This window comes from Pseudonaja textilis, chromosome 3, assembly GCF_049901715.1.
Source record: "Pseudonaja textilis isolate UNSWEBS1 chromosome 3, rPseTex1.2, whole genome shotgun sequence".
Lineage (NCBI taxonomy): Eukaryota > Metazoa > Chordata > Lepidosauria > Squamata > Elapidae > Pseudonaja > Pseudonaja textilis.
This window is the reverse complement of record NC_141992.1, coordinates 24686976-24705340: the sequence shown is the minus strand read 5'-3', so window position 1 is coordinate 24705340 and position 18365 is coordinate 24686976. Positions and strand designations below refer to the sequence as shown.

Genomic DNA, 18365 nt, shown 5'->3' with positions numbered 1-18365 from the left:
TTTCTGCATTTACAGGAAATGCAAAACTACAGGTGCAAAATAGATTTCTCAATGAAAGTGCCACAGAATGTACAGAAACACTGAGCTAATTCCTGTAGATTTAATTATCATCTTATCTCGATTGCTGCAGTATACCGGGTCACTTCTGACCCACTCCCCATCAAATTAGTATACCATAACCCATTCCTCTATTTTTGAATGTCAATGTCAGTTCATCAATGTTATCCATTATTTGTGAGAAACCAATCTGTGCTGGAAAGTAAACACTTTGGTGTCAGGTATTGTCAGAACAGCTGTAACTCTAGAGATACACATTTTTTCCTCATGGCCACACAACGATCTGTCTTTGGGCTGTTGCCATATAGATTTTACAAAATGTGAAGACTGGATTTAAGATACTTAAGATACTTTATTGCAAGACATTCAAGAAATATTTTTAGTTGTGTCCAGATTAAAACAAGTACTCAAAGTAAATATTCCATTTTATTAGATCCAATATTTATACCAAAGGGTAATTTGTTCTGAAACGAAGTTTTACAAGATTAGCTTTTCTTCTTACTATGCAATTTTCTTTTTAACTCCTTTTAAAAAATGTAGACTATAATGTACCTTAGTTTTATACCATTTATGAAGTACTGGTGATATTTTCAGGAAAATTGGACAGTATAGTATATGCTATCGTGTTATAAAGTACAATTTTATTCCACGTAGAAAACCAAATTTCAGCATTTTGCTCACAAAGAAATAGTAATAAGTTTAAATCATTTTAGACCAATAGAAAAATCAGTTCATAGACATCACCGATACATTAATTACATCAATTGCATATGATCTAATACAATCAATATTGTTAGGGTCCCAAAATAACATAGCCATTTCGTCATTTTGAATGTAGCCATAATTTTATCAAGTGATTCAGATAACATAAAAAAAGAGAAACTACAAACTGATATTTTTTTTTATTTTTAAATCGTTTTACACTTTTCCTGATTGTGTAGGGTGAAACTAGAACTGTTTGAAAGACATACACAAATCTAGTACATCGATAACCAGGTATTTCTTTTTGCTATACTATTCTCACAACCACATGTGTGCTAGTTAATACAACCATCACAGAAGCAAACTTTAGGCAAAATACTGGTCAGTAGAAACAATGCAAAAAGAGCTACCAGATATACAGACAGGCTCGGTTCCACATTCACTACTGCGTTTATCAAGCGCCAAGTAAAACTGCACAATTTGTTCAGCTAGTAGAGAGGAATTTTGAAGTCAGTGCATGAATTTTCTTTTCAGCAAACAGTTGAACAGACAGATGGACTCTATAAGCCAAATGGAATGTCACAAGCAGAGAAACTATATTGAAGAGACCAATAAGAGAAAGAGCCTAATCTTTCACTGCATTATTCATGCAACCTGCTACTGAATTCCAATCTTTGCTTGGACAAATTTGTATATAATTCAACAATATGATTTATATTACTAAGAAAGTTAAGGAAAATGTTATACATGAGCCTGATATTTGTTTTGAACCAGGAGTGGCAAAAACTATAGCAGCAATAGGCCATCTACATCTAAGTGAGACCTGTCCTCCAGTATATTTTACTTTCTACCATTACCAGAAATCAAACCCAATTACAGTGAGTTTCTAATTTAAATTACATCAGGAGAGACACAATTTGTACCAAGGACTCAGATATTTAAAGATATAGGTTTCTTTCCTGGAAGAAATTAATATTTAACTTTTTAAAACTGGAAAAAGATTATTATTTCATGCAACTATTCTACAGCTAATAAAGCCATAAAAGTCAAATCCAAATTTCGTTAATCCACTAGCCTACAAGGTAAATGTATAATACATTACTGACCAAGATGATGTTGCCAGTGGCAAGAGCAGTGGACTACCTGCCCAGAGGCAAGGCCACAATTTTCTGCCACCATTAAGCATTTGCTAGTTAAGATTTTCATTTCCCCTTGGCTTTAAATGAAATTTAAGGGAAAAAAATTAAAACCACATGAGCATTTGGCTAAAAAGCAGTGTATCCAGCATCATTATTTAAAAACAAAAGAAAAGAAAAAAATAAGAAATGTCAGAAAGAACATGCCTATTCAATTCACAGAAGTGAGCTTCTGAACTGGAATACCACACAGTAGATTGTTCCCCTTCCATGTTGCAGTATCACAATATAATCTCTATAATTTTCTATACAACTTTACAGCAGAATTGTACTTCAGCAACTTTTGATACCAGATTATTATCCTTCCAAGGAATTACATGATTTGTATCTATTCTTTCATCGTCTGAGTTTTGTAAAGTCAACTGCAATCGCAAAACCCATAATCACAGTGTTCAGTTAAAAAAATATAAACACGGTAATCATAACTGCAAGTGTTCATAATAGGAAAGGTTCAGAATGCCGTTGTTCAACTGATTTCCATTTGACATACACAGAACACCAACCAATTTTTTTTTTACCCCACAGTTTGCTACGTTGAGGTTGTGAAGTCGATGTACTATTCTTTTTGCTTGCCGCACAAAGGAATATAATGTGTAGGATACAGTGACATTGAACACATAGTGAAGCACGATAGACTTAGTTTTCACCTTCTCCAGCTTCGCCTTCATCTCCCTGGTTTTCCGATGTCCATAGCTGCAAGAATACACAAGAATGTTTATAAAACATGCAATTAATTCCACTGGTCTAGAAAGTACCTACCGGGCAGTCTATTTTATATTAGTTTTTATACTGGCTTCAGCATAGCACTTAAGAGAAACAGTTAACAAAGAATTACAGACTAGAGAATATAGGCAGTTAAAGAAATGAGTATATAATGTCTATCAATAGAAAACAAAGATATGTTAGCAGATTGGAAAAGGCATTTATTAAGTTTTCTAATACAGATCTGCTTGCTGTATAAAGCTTTTTGTTATCTCTTATAGTTGGGGTTCCCGAGTCCCACTCTGTGGCCCCATTGGGAACCGGGCCACACAAGTGGCGAGCGAGTGTGCAAAGCTGCATTTGCACAAGCGGTATGCGTGAAACCATCCCCTCTAACTCCCCACCCACTACAGCCACTGCTGGTCTGCAGAGCCAGAAAGGTTGGGACTGCTGCCTTGTAGTATTTCCAAAGATAACGTTTTCCACAGGACTCCAATTACACATAAATAATAACTAACTGCATATTTAGAAACAGTGTTAAAGATATGAAGTTCCATAGAAATTCTGGCATGGTCACTTTTTCAAAAGATACTTACAGTAAGATTGTCTCTAAGTAGCTGCATAATCAGGGTGCTATCTTTGTAAGATTCTTCATTCAGTGTGTCCAATTCAGCTATTGCTTCATCAAATGCCTAAAACAAATTCAGGTATTATTTGACTTGTTTTTTTCCTGCCATTTCCAACTAAGAAACACGATTCACTTTAAAGTCTAAGTAGAGCTAGCTAAATAGGGACTACTACTTACAAGGTTGAAATTGGGCTCTGGGAAGCAGCTGGATTTATTGATGATACAATGGTTTTTCTGCACCATCTCCCTGACTAAGCTGTTGAACTCCATTGAGTGGTTGGTAATGGTGGATCCAAGATGCTGCTTTGGTGTGACAGAGTTAGGTGCAGCTTCAGAGTTAGTTCAAGTATTGAGATGGTTCTCCTTTCTCCAGAGCCAATTCCAGTCAATGCTGACAGCTGAGGAGAGCCAGCTCAAAGACCTTGATTTCAGGGTGCTTCAGAGCTGAACACTCTTATCTATCCTGTTTAACATCTACATGAAACTGCTCAGTGAGGTTATCCATTGATATGGGCTCAGGTATAGCTTGAGCCAGGATTATCGGTAATGCTGCCTAGGTCTTATCCCAGCAACTAGAGGCTGCATGAGTTGAATGAAGAGGAACAAGTTTAAACTCAGCCCTGACAAGCTGAATGGCTATGTGTATATGATTTCCTCACACCAGAATTCTGCATTATTTGTTATGAATAGGATAGCATTTCCCCAACAGAACCAGTTTGTGATATGTAAGTCCCTTCTGGACTCACAGCTCCTGCTTGAAGAGCAAGTGGCAGCTGTGGTGAGAAAGGCTTTCACAGATTCCTCTGGTATACCAAATGTACCCTTTCCTGGAGGAATCTCCCCTTCATAGCCATGCATGCATGGGTCACTTTGTGTATGAATTTCAATGCATTCTACTAGGGTCGGTCCTAAAAAACCACTTGAAAGATTCAGCTAGTCCATGAAAAGTGGTACAAACTGTTATGGACATATTTTAATATGCCCATAACAGTTATATGAGCCATAACAATATATGAGCCATGGTGGTGCAGTGGTTTAGAGTGCAGTACTGCAGGCTACTTCTGCTGCCTGCCTGCAATCTGGCAGTTAAAATCTCATCAGGCTCAAGGTTGACTCAGCCTTCCATCATTCTGAGGTGGGTAAAATGAGGACCCAGATTGTTGGGGGCAATAGGCTGACTCTGTAAACTGCTTAGAAAGGGCTGTAAAGCACTGTGAAGCAGTGTGTAAGTCTAAGTGCTATTGCTATGCCTTACAAAGCCCTTTATAGCAATGGGCTTGGCTATCAGAAAGAACACTTCTTTCTCATTTATGCCTTTCTGTAAGATCTGGCACAATAGGCACACTGTGCATCCTTGGAATGTAAAAAAAAAAAACACCTTCTCTGCTGCAGCACTTTCTCTCTAACATAGAACTGCCCATTCCCAGTTCAGACAGTCTCAACCTTGTAAGTTTAAACAATCAGAAAACTCCCCCCTCCCAAAGGCTCTAGAATAGGTCAGGGCATGCACTTCTGATATGCACTGCCTGTTTTGGTTAAATATGTCTGTTCCTCTATTACAATAGCTAAAAACAAAACAAAAAGCAAAGGTATCTGTTTTCAATCCATGTTTCGAATTAGTGTTGAGTTGGATATAAACCTAAATTGTAGATTATGTAACTGGATCTAAATTAAAGTCATACCTTGGTTTTTCCCACTGACATTGGAAAGCTGTAGAATTTAAAAGTATGCAGATTTTAAGTTATTGTTGTCTAGAGATTATTTCCAGTATCCAGCTAGCAATTTGGGTTTAATAATGTTTCATCAAATACATTAGAGGATAATAATTCTCAAGTATTAATTTAACCTAAACTTATGTTTCCCTTAATGTGCATTTCCTACCCTTCCCCATTCACTAGTTTTCAATAAAATTAAGTCCTTACTGTCTTTGCCAGACTACAGGCTTTCTCAGGTGAGTTTAATATTTCATAGTAGAACACAGAGAAATTAAGTGCCAGACCAAGCCGAATAGGATGTGTTGGCTGCATCTCCTTCTTGCTGATTTCAAATGCTTCCTGATACGCCTGTTGAGAATTTCCTACTGTTGCTATGAAGAAAGATAAGTATATTTTTAATTTCTCTTCATTGAGCAATCAAGTAAGAAACAAATAATGAAAATCTTGAGCAATTAAATTGAATGTTCTTTCACAATTATTTTAGTACAGAAAAGCAAACAAATTTGTTTGTTATATTTTTAGTACATCCAAAAATAAATGTTCCTGGGAAAGAGTCCTTTAAGATTCCCATCCAAGTATTAGCGGGCCCAACTTGCTTAACTGCTAAGCTTATCTATGTTCAGCCAGGTGTTGTCACCTGCTCTGTTAACAGATGCAAAATACACAGCCAAAGTGAGATTTTATTATAAAATTAGGCCACAAATTAAAGGGAACAGTAGCATTACATTCAAATACAATCCCCACAGGCGCACAGACTGAAATTGTAGGCCCGGAGGCCACTACCACAGAAGGATGGTAGGGATTTCCTTGGGATTGGAGCTTCATCTTTTGGCCCTACCTCTGCAGGTATGCCCTGGGTCTCAGCTGGAATTATTTTGATGAGTTGCTGCTGACAATAAGTACTCTGCTCCTTTCTTCTTATTTCACCACTACAAGTGACTTATAACCATTTGTTTAGAAACCATTTGAAGTTACAGCACTGAAAAAGTGACTTACAACTGGCCCTCACACATATATGGCTGTTCAAGTAATCAAGTAATTATTGCATTCAAGTAATCAAAATTCAGGTATTTTCAAAGGTTGCAGCATTCCTGGGCGATGTGATAACCATTTGCAACCTTCCCAGACAGCCTCTAACAAAGCAAAATCCAGAAGCTTGATTTGCTTAGCAAACGCCATTATTTGCTTAACCATTGTGGCAATAAATAAATAAATAAAATCAGACATGACTAACTTAACAAATGCTTTACTTAGCAATGGAATTTCTGGTCCCGATTGTGATTATAAGTCGAGAACTACTTGCACTTTCACTGCAGCAGAATTGCTACTTGTGTCACCAATCTTTCTGTAGGCTTTAACAGTGAGAATCATAGCATCTGTGCCTATTCTTTGGGCCTGGAGCTGTTCAGAACTGGGCCGCGTTAAGTAGCAAGCAAGCACGTGTGCTCCATTTGGAGCTGTGTGTGCACGCTTGCCCACTGCTCATGTGGAACCATCTCCTCTCCACCTCCACCCCCACCCCCAGTCTGTAAAGCCAGAAAGGTTGGGAAACTCTGAAGAAGTTGTTATTCTTCAAAGCTGGTAAGGGAATTAAAAATAGATGGGGCTTGTATCAATACGTTAAAGCACATTACAAAGCACATCACAGGGCTGTAGCCTTCATCAAATAAAGTCTTGCAGCAGTTTCTATTTTATGGAAAAATTGTTTGTTCTAGTAGGCAGCAAAGGAATGGTGATTGTGGGATTAGAGAAACTAGTTTAGGAGACCTGTTAAATTCCATTGGCATTAAATGTTCTAAGGAAGAGATAATGAAGATTTTGGTTTGGAGAGAGCAAGTAAGGCATAACTCGTGACAAGTGACTAAAATGTTTGCTCGATTTTAAAATCTGAGGACTTGGAAGTCTGAATTAACATGACCTAAACAAATTATTCTTTCTACAATATGATCTGAGAATTTAAAAAATTCCAATTTTGTCATCAAAAGCTTAACATCTATTTTAAAAAATACTGTAGTAAGATAAAAGTATTGATCAATATGAGAATACCCAAAGATTATATTCGATTTTACACATGCAGAATTGCAAAGAGTTTTTAAAATGGGAAAATAGAAAAATATCTAGGGACTGTATGCTATTTGTATAGACAAGCAATCCTAAACTTACAATGGCAACTGGGACCAGAATTTCTGTCACTAATGTGTTCATAAATTGCAGCCCATTTGCTTAGTGATAGAAATCACTGCAGTTGCTGTCATTAACAGAATCTCACAGTTCTCAGGTGATCGTGCCTTCCCACAATCAAAGTCAATGGTCACAAAGCCATCAAGAAGTCACAACCCCCGGGTCCACAAGCAGGTAGGTGGCTGGTGCCAGGTAGGGGAAGGACCAAGCGGGTGGAGATATGGGGGAGGATCGAGGATGTGCAAGAGGCACTGTGCGGGTCAGGGAGGATGAGCAAGATGCCATGTGTGTCAAGTGCAGATGAGCTGGGGGGAAGGTACATGGTGGGGGAGATTTACTCCAGTGACTTGCAATCTTCCCTGCTGGCTTCTCCTTTGACTTTTTGGGGAAGCTGGCAGGGAAGATTGCAAATAGTGATTGTGGGGTGCTTGGCAACTGATTCTAAAGACAAACAGGTTGTCATGTATCCAGATTGTGATCACATGACCGCAAGAGGTGTTGGATGGCTGGAGCTTCAAGAACCAGTTATAACTCCCATTCATTCAATGCTGTCATAACTTCAGACAATTACTGAACTATCAAGGACTATAGCTGCCCAACAGATCCTTTCACAATGGTATAAAAAAATGGTGTGGAGAAAGATGAGGGGAATTAACCTAAATTTCTGCCTATCTTCAGCTGGAATATCTGGAACAGCACTGCTGGAATCCAGTCTCAGTTCCAGAATGAAAGGGTTATGCAGTAAAATATCAATAACTAAGTGAAAAGAACATCCTCACACGTTAAACTAACATATGCACAACCCACTTCATTCCGAGATTTTAAGGTATATAAAAAATTAGATTTCTATAAATGCATACAGCAAACACATTCCATTCCATACATCTGTGCCTTTACAGGGTTAAGATGTGGAGAACAAGAACAACAAGTGACTCATGCTTTCTGCTTCCCACGCATTTTTTAACATTTGAACATTTGAATTAGAATGAAGTAGAACGTTCACATTTTCTCTTGTGGTCAAATCTCAATTCTCCTTGCACTGGGATCACTAGTTAACTTGGGAGGACATAAACGCAATGAAAGTCACTTCTTCCCTATATTTTGACAATCCTGAGTCAATTTATAATTAGAAATGTTGGAACAAACCTTTAAAATGTTATCTATACTTCCTGTAAAGCATTATAAAAGATACCCTACCATATAAGATATGTCACTTACTTTGCTTGTTGTCGCCAGATGCCACCTCTGAAAGGTATCTGTAGTAATCGCCTTTCATTTTCAAATAGAAGACTTTACTTTCTGGTTGTGTGGCATTAACAATAAGGTACTTATCTAAGAGTTCCTGAAAAACAAATTAGCCATACAAGTAAGAATGCTATTTCTTCAATTTATAATTATTTACTGAGATGAATTTAGCAAATAATTTTGATGTTTTGTTTAAGAATGACTAACAATGTCCTCAACACAAGCTAGACCTATGCAAAGTAAATATACACACTAAATAAAAAATATGGACATTCAAGTCCTGCTTATTAATGAATGGACCCATACATATAAAACCTCTCCCAGAAAATAATGAGCAAACACATCTAACAAAGGGGAAAAAATAGTGAGCATAATTAATAAACAGGAAATTCAAAGCAACTGTCACTACACTGAGACTTATGATTCAAATTCAAAGTTAACAAAAGAGAGCCATATAAATTGTTTCACTATCTGCTAGTAAAATTTAGAGTAACCTACCATAGTAAGCACAACTAGCAGTTTTTACGGACTTATCAGAAATGGAATATAAGTAAAATGACATTCATGTAAATGTACAGTGAAGAGAAGTTATCCCACATTAGATTAATCTAATCATTTTGCTAACCAGCCCAACTCACTTTCAGGGCCATTAGCTAAGGTTCATAAAAGTTCACTCTTTAGAGGGAAAATAAAATATAAACAAGGGCAAAGCTGCAGATTAGACTGCTGGCAATCTGGTAAAATATCTGGTCTCCTATCCCTACTACAAAAAGGACATTAGCCAACAGTGGAATATACGAAAGTAATCCTAAATAGTAGAAGACTTTTAAGACCTAGCTAGTGGGAGGAACTATTCTTTGCAGGATTGTTTAACCAAAGGAGAATTCAAAAGAAGTATAAATACTTATAGTAACTTCTGTGTGCAGTGCGTACACCAAAAATCAGCAAATAATAATGTACCACAACAATATAAAATCACAATATAAAGAAAGAAGTCTCTAGGATAAAAGCTTATTACATACAATAAAATCAAAATGTGTATATTCAATATTTTAACTGCTTAGTAAGGTCCAAGTAAAAGCAGCACATTAGCTCTTTAAAAATAATTTGACAAACAATGTACAAATAGTGTATAATAGTACATAGCCACCTTGCACGTATCTGCTAGAGGAATATTAAAAGTAATAAAGTTGATAGCACTTCATCTAGAATTAGACATGACCCTTTCTGGAACATGACTGAATTCCATAGATAAATAGCATAACACAGCAGGCTTAATGGCACGAAAACTCTGTAACCAAGGACGGTTTGTTTCAAGGACATACAGAGGTTGTCAATGAGTCTGAATTCAAAGGTTCTGGTCTGGTAGCCTTTTACAGCAACAGGATCATACTTGTGGGTCATACTTTTTCTAACAGTGACTCAATCTATAGCAAATGATGACAGCTAATTTCAATTAAAACAAGGAATAACCTTTGATACTATGCTGTAATCCAGCAATAAGACTGGAGGACACTCTTGAGGATGCGCCCGTGAGTTTTGAAAATCAGCATGTGAAGGTAATGCTATCATTCAACAAGAAATGGCTCTCAAACTTTAGAATTGGAATATACACTCCCTGGTTTTTAAGCTAGAGCATTCTTTTGGGGGCATAACCCTGTCAGAATTTTACAAGGCTAGACCATTAATATCTTAGCTAATATCCATTTTTAGTAATATGACAGATATGAGAGAATGAACTAGAGCCGTGTTTCTTAATGTGTGGTCTGACTCTCCCAAGGCCTTCTCAGAGGTCCACAAATTCAAAATTTGCCAGACTAGGGAGTGACATGATAGCAGTGCCCAATATCTAGGGGGATGCTGCAAAGAAGTGGGGGGGGGTCAATCTATTCTCCAAAGCACCTGAAGATAGGACAAGACACTATAGATCAAGGAGAAGCAACCTAGAACTAAGGAGAAATTTCTTGAGTTAGAACAATTAATCAGTGGAACAACTTGCCTCCAAAAGTTGTGGGTGTTCTAACACTGGTGGTGTTTAAGAAGAGATTGTACAAGCATTTGAAATGGTATAGTTTTTTCTGTTTGAGTAGGGGGTTGGACTACTAGAAGACCTCCAATTTCCCTTCCAACTCTGTTATTCTGTTATGTTTGCAACAAAAAAAACCACTCATTTTTTGTTTATTGTTTTCATGAAAAATATTTTTATGGCATGAATTAGAGGCACTTGAGGGATTCAAAGACTGGCTGTCCACAGAGAAGACAGACAACCAAGTTGAAAAGTTCAGGGAAAAGGAGACTTCTAATAGGATGGAAGTATCATTTGATCAAGTTAGAGGTCTGTGAGAATCCTCAGCTCTATTCCCTTGATCCCTAGGTTCTTGTGAAATTTCTTAATTGGGTAAAGTCAAATTTCTAGTTGTATCTAAAATAAGATGCTCTTTTTCATTTGCCACATTGTCTTACCTACTAACTAATGAGAGAGGATATAGAGCCCACAAAAATTCTTATATAAGGACAGAAAGTAATATCATAGCAGCAGTTTTCTCCAGCAATTTGCTTTTTCTCCGTTGCAAGATGTTATGAGTGGGTAATTGACCATGAAGAGGGCATTAAGTAGATGAAACAAATGAAACTACCTGAGGGAAAAACAGGTCATTTAAACCCATTCTGAATGGTTATCTGCCAAATATCAAGTGGAAATCTCCGAAGATTTTATTAACTGCATATAACTATCTGTTTTTAATGTACATATGTGCATAAGTTACACATTACACTAAGCCTTAAACGATTTCTTTCAGTAAACCAATTACAAACTTTTCTTTATATGTTGGACTGTACTAAATCGAGTAAGTAATAAAAGTTATACTGCTGACCCAGCACTACAAGTATTTTTTTAGAAATAATATCCTTTAAAAAGTGCTGGAATACAGACTGCTACTAGACTCTTACCAGAACATCATTGCATATGTCCTGCAACTCAGCCTCAATCTTCTCACGATATTCTCTTCCCATCTGCTGTTTTTTCTCGTTCCGTTCTGTCTTCTGTTCAATGCTGGAAATGACACGCCAAGAAGAACGACGAGCACCAACCACATTTTTGTAGGCAACAGATAGTAGGTTCCTTTCTTCGTTAGACAGCTCATGACCCTGCTCAGTGACAGCCTTCATGGCAGCAGCCATATCATCATAGCGTTCTGCCTGCTCAGCCAACTTGGCCTTCTGTACAAGCTCACTTTTATCCATCGTTGTTCCTAAAGAGTAGGAAAAATCTAAGTACTGTAGTATATAATGTGTATTTCATATTCACATCCCTAAATCTATAGAAAAATATTTTAATAGTAAACCCAATATATTTTTATGTCTGAGCCAAAAAATGAGCTAGTGTGAAAATTACACTGAGAGGCGAGTTTCCCAGACAAGAAATAAAATTACAACGAACACCTACAACCAAGCCTGAAAAATGAAAAAAGTGTCCATTAAATCATAGGAAATGAAAAGGGAAAAGGATGAAAAAGGACTGGATTTGAAACTGTCATCTCACATTGACAGACAACTGCTTAAAATAATTTAATCCTAATGTGCAATAAAAATCCATAGACAAAAGGGAACTAGACAAGTAAGGATTTTTTTTTAAAAAAAGTGTAGTAGACCATCAATTTATCTAATCATTACTTTTACACCCCATATGTTTTATTATAACCACATTTCCAAGAATTTGATTTCACCACTTTCAATTATTTGCTAGGATAATCAGATACAGCACTATAGTTAAAAGAAGAGATTAGTGCCAGCTTGCTGTGAATTGGAATCTAACCAGGTTAAAAAAAACCAGAGAGAAGTTAAGGGAAAAACATACCTAATTAATAGCAGATACCCTACAATGACAGAGTGACGTGCCTTCTTTCTGTGATTGAGTAATCTTATGGATTCAACTTTATATTCAAGCAATGGAAATACAGAACAGGGAGAAAAGCTGGCTGGATTTGTGTCCAATGTATTAAAAGAAAATCAGAACCAGACTGAAATGCAGACAGCCTTATATTATTCACATCCACTATGACCCATTCTTCTTTGTCCCAATTTCGTATTTGATGCTATAGGAACAGGAATTGGAATTCCTTACTAAAAGGTATATACACAAACTATCAAAGCATTGCGTTCTAAATTTGAAGAAGGTATTAAGGGTTTTGTTTTTCTGTTCTACAATTAGTGCAACACTATGGGAGTCACTATGCCATACAAACAAGATGAATAAAATAAACAAAACTCCAACTTGTAACTATCTCGTTCTTAAGCATTTCCTAAATCTCTGCAAATATTTAAAAGATTCTATGAATCTCTTATAACCGCAAGTAAAAGAGACACAAAGATGGATATTGTTCTTAATACAATACCTTTTAGCAGCAGGAAGATAACTTTTCAAAATTTTGTTTTGACAAGTAGCAGGAGCTCAGCAATCTTTGACACAGAGTTCAATCTGAACCATGGACCATATTATTTTAGAGTCAAATCAATCACAACTCTATTAACCCCAGTTATTGAATTGTCTCGTTCTGTTAGCCAAATTGTACCTGAAGAATAATTCATTGTCTCTTCTCAGCTTCCTGAAGTCACTCTGCAGTTAGAGGATTCTCCAGAGCAGACTTAAGATTTCATATAGCAAATCTACTCAGCTAAATAATGCATGTAGTCTTTCATCATTAAATATTGCTCACTTGAACAAACCTCCTCTGAAATAATCCATAAATGCACATAACTTCTAATCCAACTTTTTGTTGCTCAATTTGTCATATAACCTGAATGTCAAAGAATGGAAGAAACTACACTTCAGAAATTAGGCAAATTAAAAGAACATCTTAATATCAACTTCATCTGCATCTATATATGCAGCTGATAAATAAAGTGGCACACAGAAATTTAATTAGGGAAGGCGAACAGGAAATGCTGTAACAGTCACAGATATGTCTTCAAAATTTAGGGATATCTCATGATAGAAGGAATGTATTTGCTATCACTTTTAGAGAGAAAAATTGCAGCTAATAGATATTCCAACTGTCCTTTCTGCTCAATTGGGAGTGCAAAATCAAAATACTATGTTTCTGGAAATAGGAATTATGAAGGTTAAAGTTTGCTAGACACTAGAAATAGTTAAGGCAATCAAGGCTTATCATCTCCCTTACATTAAAGAAAATAAAGATGAATTGATTGTTCACAAGCATGGCTCTTTATGTCTAATGGACATTCTCAGTCATCCATGTCATGATTGTTCTAAAGGTGCTTTTTCAAAAAGCAATTGGACTTTGTTTTTCTTTGAAGACATTTTGTTTCTCATCCAAGAAACTGAGCAAGCTTTTTGGATGAGAAGCGAAACATCTAGAACGGTGGTTCCCAAAGTGGGCGGTACTGCCCCCTGGGGGACGGTGGGATGCCTTAGGGGGGCCCTAAGAGGCAAGGGGGCCAGCAGGGGGGCGCTAAGAGGTGGCAGGAGGAGCTGGAGGTGGGTGCAGAGAGCAATTCAAGGGTGGGATTCTACCAGTTCTCTCTCTCTCTTTCCCTCTCTGGCTTACCCCATTGACTGTTGCACCAGAGTGGTACAAGGGGTTCAATGGGGGGAGCAGCCCTTCCAAGCCAGCCAGCTTGCGCAGGCAGCCGGCCACCTCGTCGCGCAGGTCTTGCGCCGCATGATGCCCAAAGAGCTGCCAATAGTAGGCCAGGCGCTTGGCTTTCAGGCGGTCCTCGTCCAGGAAGCAGCAGAAGTCGCACAGCTCACAGTTCTCCGCCTGCAGCTGCCCATTGATGGCTTTTAGCATGCGGATCTTGCGCAGGTGCTCCTACAGCTGCCAGTTCACAGCCTGGATCAGCCGGCTGTGTTGCACCAGCACTGCCAGCTTATTGGCCTCCTCCCAGCACAAGCGGCGCACTAGCTCCTCCTTGCTGCAGCCGGCCAGGCCCACCTCGCTGGCCAGGGCATCAGATGGTGGAGGAGGCAGCAGCAGAGGAGGCAGCAGAGGAGCCAATGGGCTGGAAGAATAGCCGACCGGGGCCGGTGGCAGTGGCGGCACCCGTAACATTGCTCGCTCAGCTCCGGCCAGTGCAAAAAGGCGGCAGGGGAAGCAACCGGTTAGTCCGCCCATGCAGCGGCATCTTTGCTGGATGCCAGGAGGAGCGAGCCACAGTTTTGCAGCGGGACTTCCTTCTTCCTCCACCGCCACGATTAATGGGACAGGTGCATGGTGAGGCCGGGTGCACTGCGCCTCTGCCAGCTGGGAGCAGGTGCAGCAAAAGGAGAAGGGCGTCTGCACACGGAGGGCAGGAGTGAAGGGGGGAGGCGGGGGAAGGATGCCCTGTCGATGCAAAATGAGTGGGTGGGTGGGTGACCGGGAACGCGCGTGCACAAGAACAGATAGATGGCGGGGAAGCAGAGTTGAGTTTTTTTTCCCCAAGGTGGGAAAGTTGGGGAGAGGGTGGATGGGTGGGTGGGAAACGGAACAGGCTTGCACCCTTTCCCCAATGGAGTCTCCTGCACCCACCCCCCCACCCACTCCGGGGTCTGGGACACCCCCCCACCCCTGGCAGCCTTCTGTAGCTTGGCAAGGGGCACGTGTGCATGGAGGCGGAATTGGGGTTAGGGGGCATGGATGGGGGAGAAACAGCTTGCACCCTTTCCCTGCCACTCCATTTGGACTTGCTTGGGCAGGTCCCTCCGGCGCAGCGGATCAATGGGGTGGACCTGTGGGGCCAGCACCTAGAACACGGCAGTGGTGGCACGTTTGAAAAGTAGAGCAAAGCCAGAGGTCGGTAATTTTTGCTGCAAAGAATCACAAAAGTTTGAAAAAGCACCTTTGGGACATGGCTCTTTAGATCTTCTTATTCTGGGATAATTATTTTGTTTCTGATTTATATAATGCATGAAATCAACTATGGGAAAAAAAAAACCATTCCATTATCAAAGGACAATTGCATATTTTCAAAATGGCAAATGTGACATATTACTTATTTTTTTTTATTTTTATTGTTTAATGATTAAATTTGTGCCACTCTTCCTCGGTCAAAAAGTATGAATGGGTGGCACCTACAATCCCTGGCAAAAGGATATGAATGACCAGGTACAGTGTTGTTTGATCAAAAGGAATGACCTTAGTTGAGATTTTTTTTAAATGCTTAATTTCATGTCTTACAGAACTTCCAGCACTTATTAAACTTTATGCCCAATATATTTATAACAGAATTTATTATAAATTCATTTTAAGAGTCTGGAGACAATAACATTACTTCAAAAGAGGTGGGGTTTTTTTCATTAAGAAGCTAAATGGGGCTAAAGGAAGAGTCTATAAATGGGAAAGTGTTTGGAAAGAACTCTGAACAATGACTCAAAACTTTGGTACTGCAACTGATTATAGGAGCTTTTGAATACAAGTTACAGTTTCAACTGTAAAAATATCATTATTTTATTGGCTGGGTTCACACAATTTATTAAACCATTATATAATCTGCTCGGTTTTGGATTATGATATTACTGTATTATATATTAAACAAATCATTAAAAACTAAATTGGAAAGGACATTAAGAGCATTATACCCAAGACCAGATCAATACAAAAATCCAAATTAAGCATTCCAGACAATGCTCTCTAAACTTTATCTGAAAACATCCAATGGATCCCACTACCTATCCGCCTAAATGGTTCCACAATTCGTTATGCTGCCAAATCTTTTAGATTTATGGCAGATTACAATTGCATAGAAATACAGTATAGTGGAGCCTTGGGTTATGACTGTAATCCGTTCCCGACTCCAGTCGCGGCCCGATTTGGTCATGTCCAAAAGCACGACTGACTGCGCATCTGCAAAGTAAAAGAATGGCGCAGAAGGGGAAATCAATGTGAAAGGGAATCTTTCTGTGCCGATTTTGCTCACCACCCAATTTTTGAATTATGACCAGATTAAAAAATTGGGTGGATTTTTCGTTCGCCACCCGATTTGGTTGCAAGCAGGAGCCTTCACGAGGAGGTTCCACTGTATAGTAAAATTGGGGGGGGGGGAGTTTACAAATTTTAAGTTGTTTTAATTATGGGTAATTAGATCTGTTTATTTTTAGATATTAAAGAAACAGACACTAGTTTTCTTAAGAACCAAATTCAACCCAAATTAAATAGCGACAAGTATCTCTCCAACTGTCAGATATTACCATTAGATCACAGGTGCTAGAAATCAGTTATGAATTTTTAGGAAATTCGTCTGCAACAAACAAGAAGCAAGTGAAAAGGGTGAAGAGAAAGAAAAGCTTTAAAAATGAATGACAAATGTAATTCCATTTATAATTCAGCTACACAGACATGCTGATGCAAGACCAACAGCAGCATTGACAGATACTGCAGATTATGTGATGCTCTCCCAGCAGGCTGTATCAGCTGGTAGTATATAGTTGACATATATACTATATATTCCAGGATGCTTTCTGATCTTTAAGTCTACTCTACAGCTCTAAGATTCTTTGGTAGTCTTCCATCCAGTACTAACCAGGCCTGATTGGTTTATGAACACAGAGAAAGCCAGTTAAGTGTTAGCATCTCCCAAGAAGCTCTAGGATGATATGGGCTTTCATTTCCGACTACACAGAGTAAAGTGGAAGCTTCCCATGGGAAAAACTCAATTGTGATGGTTTCCAAAGAAGAACACAATTCTGGAGGCAAGTGCAACCTTTCAAACAGAGGTTTTAGGCATAGCTGACTGGAGAATTCTGGGAGTTGAAGTCCACAAGTCTTAAGGTTGCCAAGTTTGGGGACCCCTGCTTTAAAACAATGACTCCTCAGGTCTCCTCGCTAAGATCTCTCATTCTCACAGATCCAATTGCCTTATCATTCCAACCCAGCTGAGAACAGGCCTCCGACCAAGGATCCACATGCTCCCTTCCTCTTCTCCTAATGGGAATCCTGGATCCATAACCCAAGCTTTCAGAATTCCCAACGCAGGCAACAAATCCCCTCTCCTGCGGTGCCCTACTCCAAGACGCAAACTGATTTCTTGAAAGACAGCGGATTTGAAATACAGATCGGTTCAGGAATACAGGGGCGATACGAACAATTCGTGGCCCCGGGTCTACCTCGGAGTCTAACGGAGCCATTTAAGCCACCGGGTTTTAAGGAACCGGGATCCTATCGCTCCGGAGGGGACCGGACACAGAGCGAATCGGGCAGACAGAAAGGTTGCATTGAAAGGAGAGGCCCGCCCTCCGCCCCCTCTCTGTGCAACCGCAGCGTGGCCTCCCCCAGAAGCTCCGCCAAGAACGAAGAGCCCCGTCTCCGCTTCGTTACGCACAGGTGAGCACGCCTATGCCCGGATAGCCACAGCAGCAGCAGCAGCAGCAGCAGGTGACTCAGCCAGGGCGTGGCGCTTCCTAGCTAGGTGACCCCACCCCGAGAAGCAGTGGAACAGGAGCAAAAGCAGCGCGCCAAGAGCAGGCGATTCCTCCTCCTCCACCCCCTTTCCGCTCCATAAAGCGGTAGCCGGGCAGTCCCTGGGGTGGGGAGCGCGGAGGAAGACCGACCCCGCGGACCTCAGTGGGCCCGTCGTTTCTGCGTCTCGGGAACAGCGCATTTCAGAGCCCCCCTCCCCGGCGGGGTGAAGTAGCCGGAACCGAGCAGGCCTCGGTTCCGCTCACCGCCCCCTCCCTTCGGCTGTAGGGGAGGGGGCCGAAGGGCAGAGAGCTCGGCGGCGGCGGCGGCGCTCAGCGGTGAGAGCGCGAGCGGGGGTAAGGAGACTTTTTTGGGGGGGGCGATAGCGCTCACCTGACGGGGTGCGACCGCGTCAAAACGAGAGGGACGTTCGGGCCTCGGAGAGCGGGCGAAGCGAGCGTGTCGGCGCGCGAGCCACCCGCTTCCCTCTTTACCACACTTAACACACCCTGCGGCTCCTGCGGCTCCTTCCGCCGCGGGGGTC

At 40.1% G+C, this 18365-nt stretch overlaps 1 protein-coding gene across 1 annotated transcript; it reads right to left on the bottom strand.

The window, feature by feature from the left end:
* Positions 1 to 389: 389 nt before the first annotated feature.
* Positions 390 to 18362, bottom strand: YWHAB (tyrosine 3-monooxygenase/tryptophan 5-monooxygenase activation protein beta). The gene is made up of 6 exons (XM_026697556.2): positions 18215 to 18362; positions 11376 to 11677; positions 8400 to 8523; positions 5208 to 5371; positions 3254 to 3349; positions 390 to 2648 (listed from the first exon to the last, which is right to left on the bottom strand). Exons 2-6 carry the CDS (start codon positions 11667 to 11669, stop codon positions 2592 to 2594), a joined length of 735 nt encoding a protein of 244 aa, XP_026553341.1. The 5' UTR covers positions 11670 to 11677; positions 18215 to 18362; the 3' UTR covers positions 390 to 2591.
* Positions 18363 to 18365: the final 3 nt, after the last annotated feature.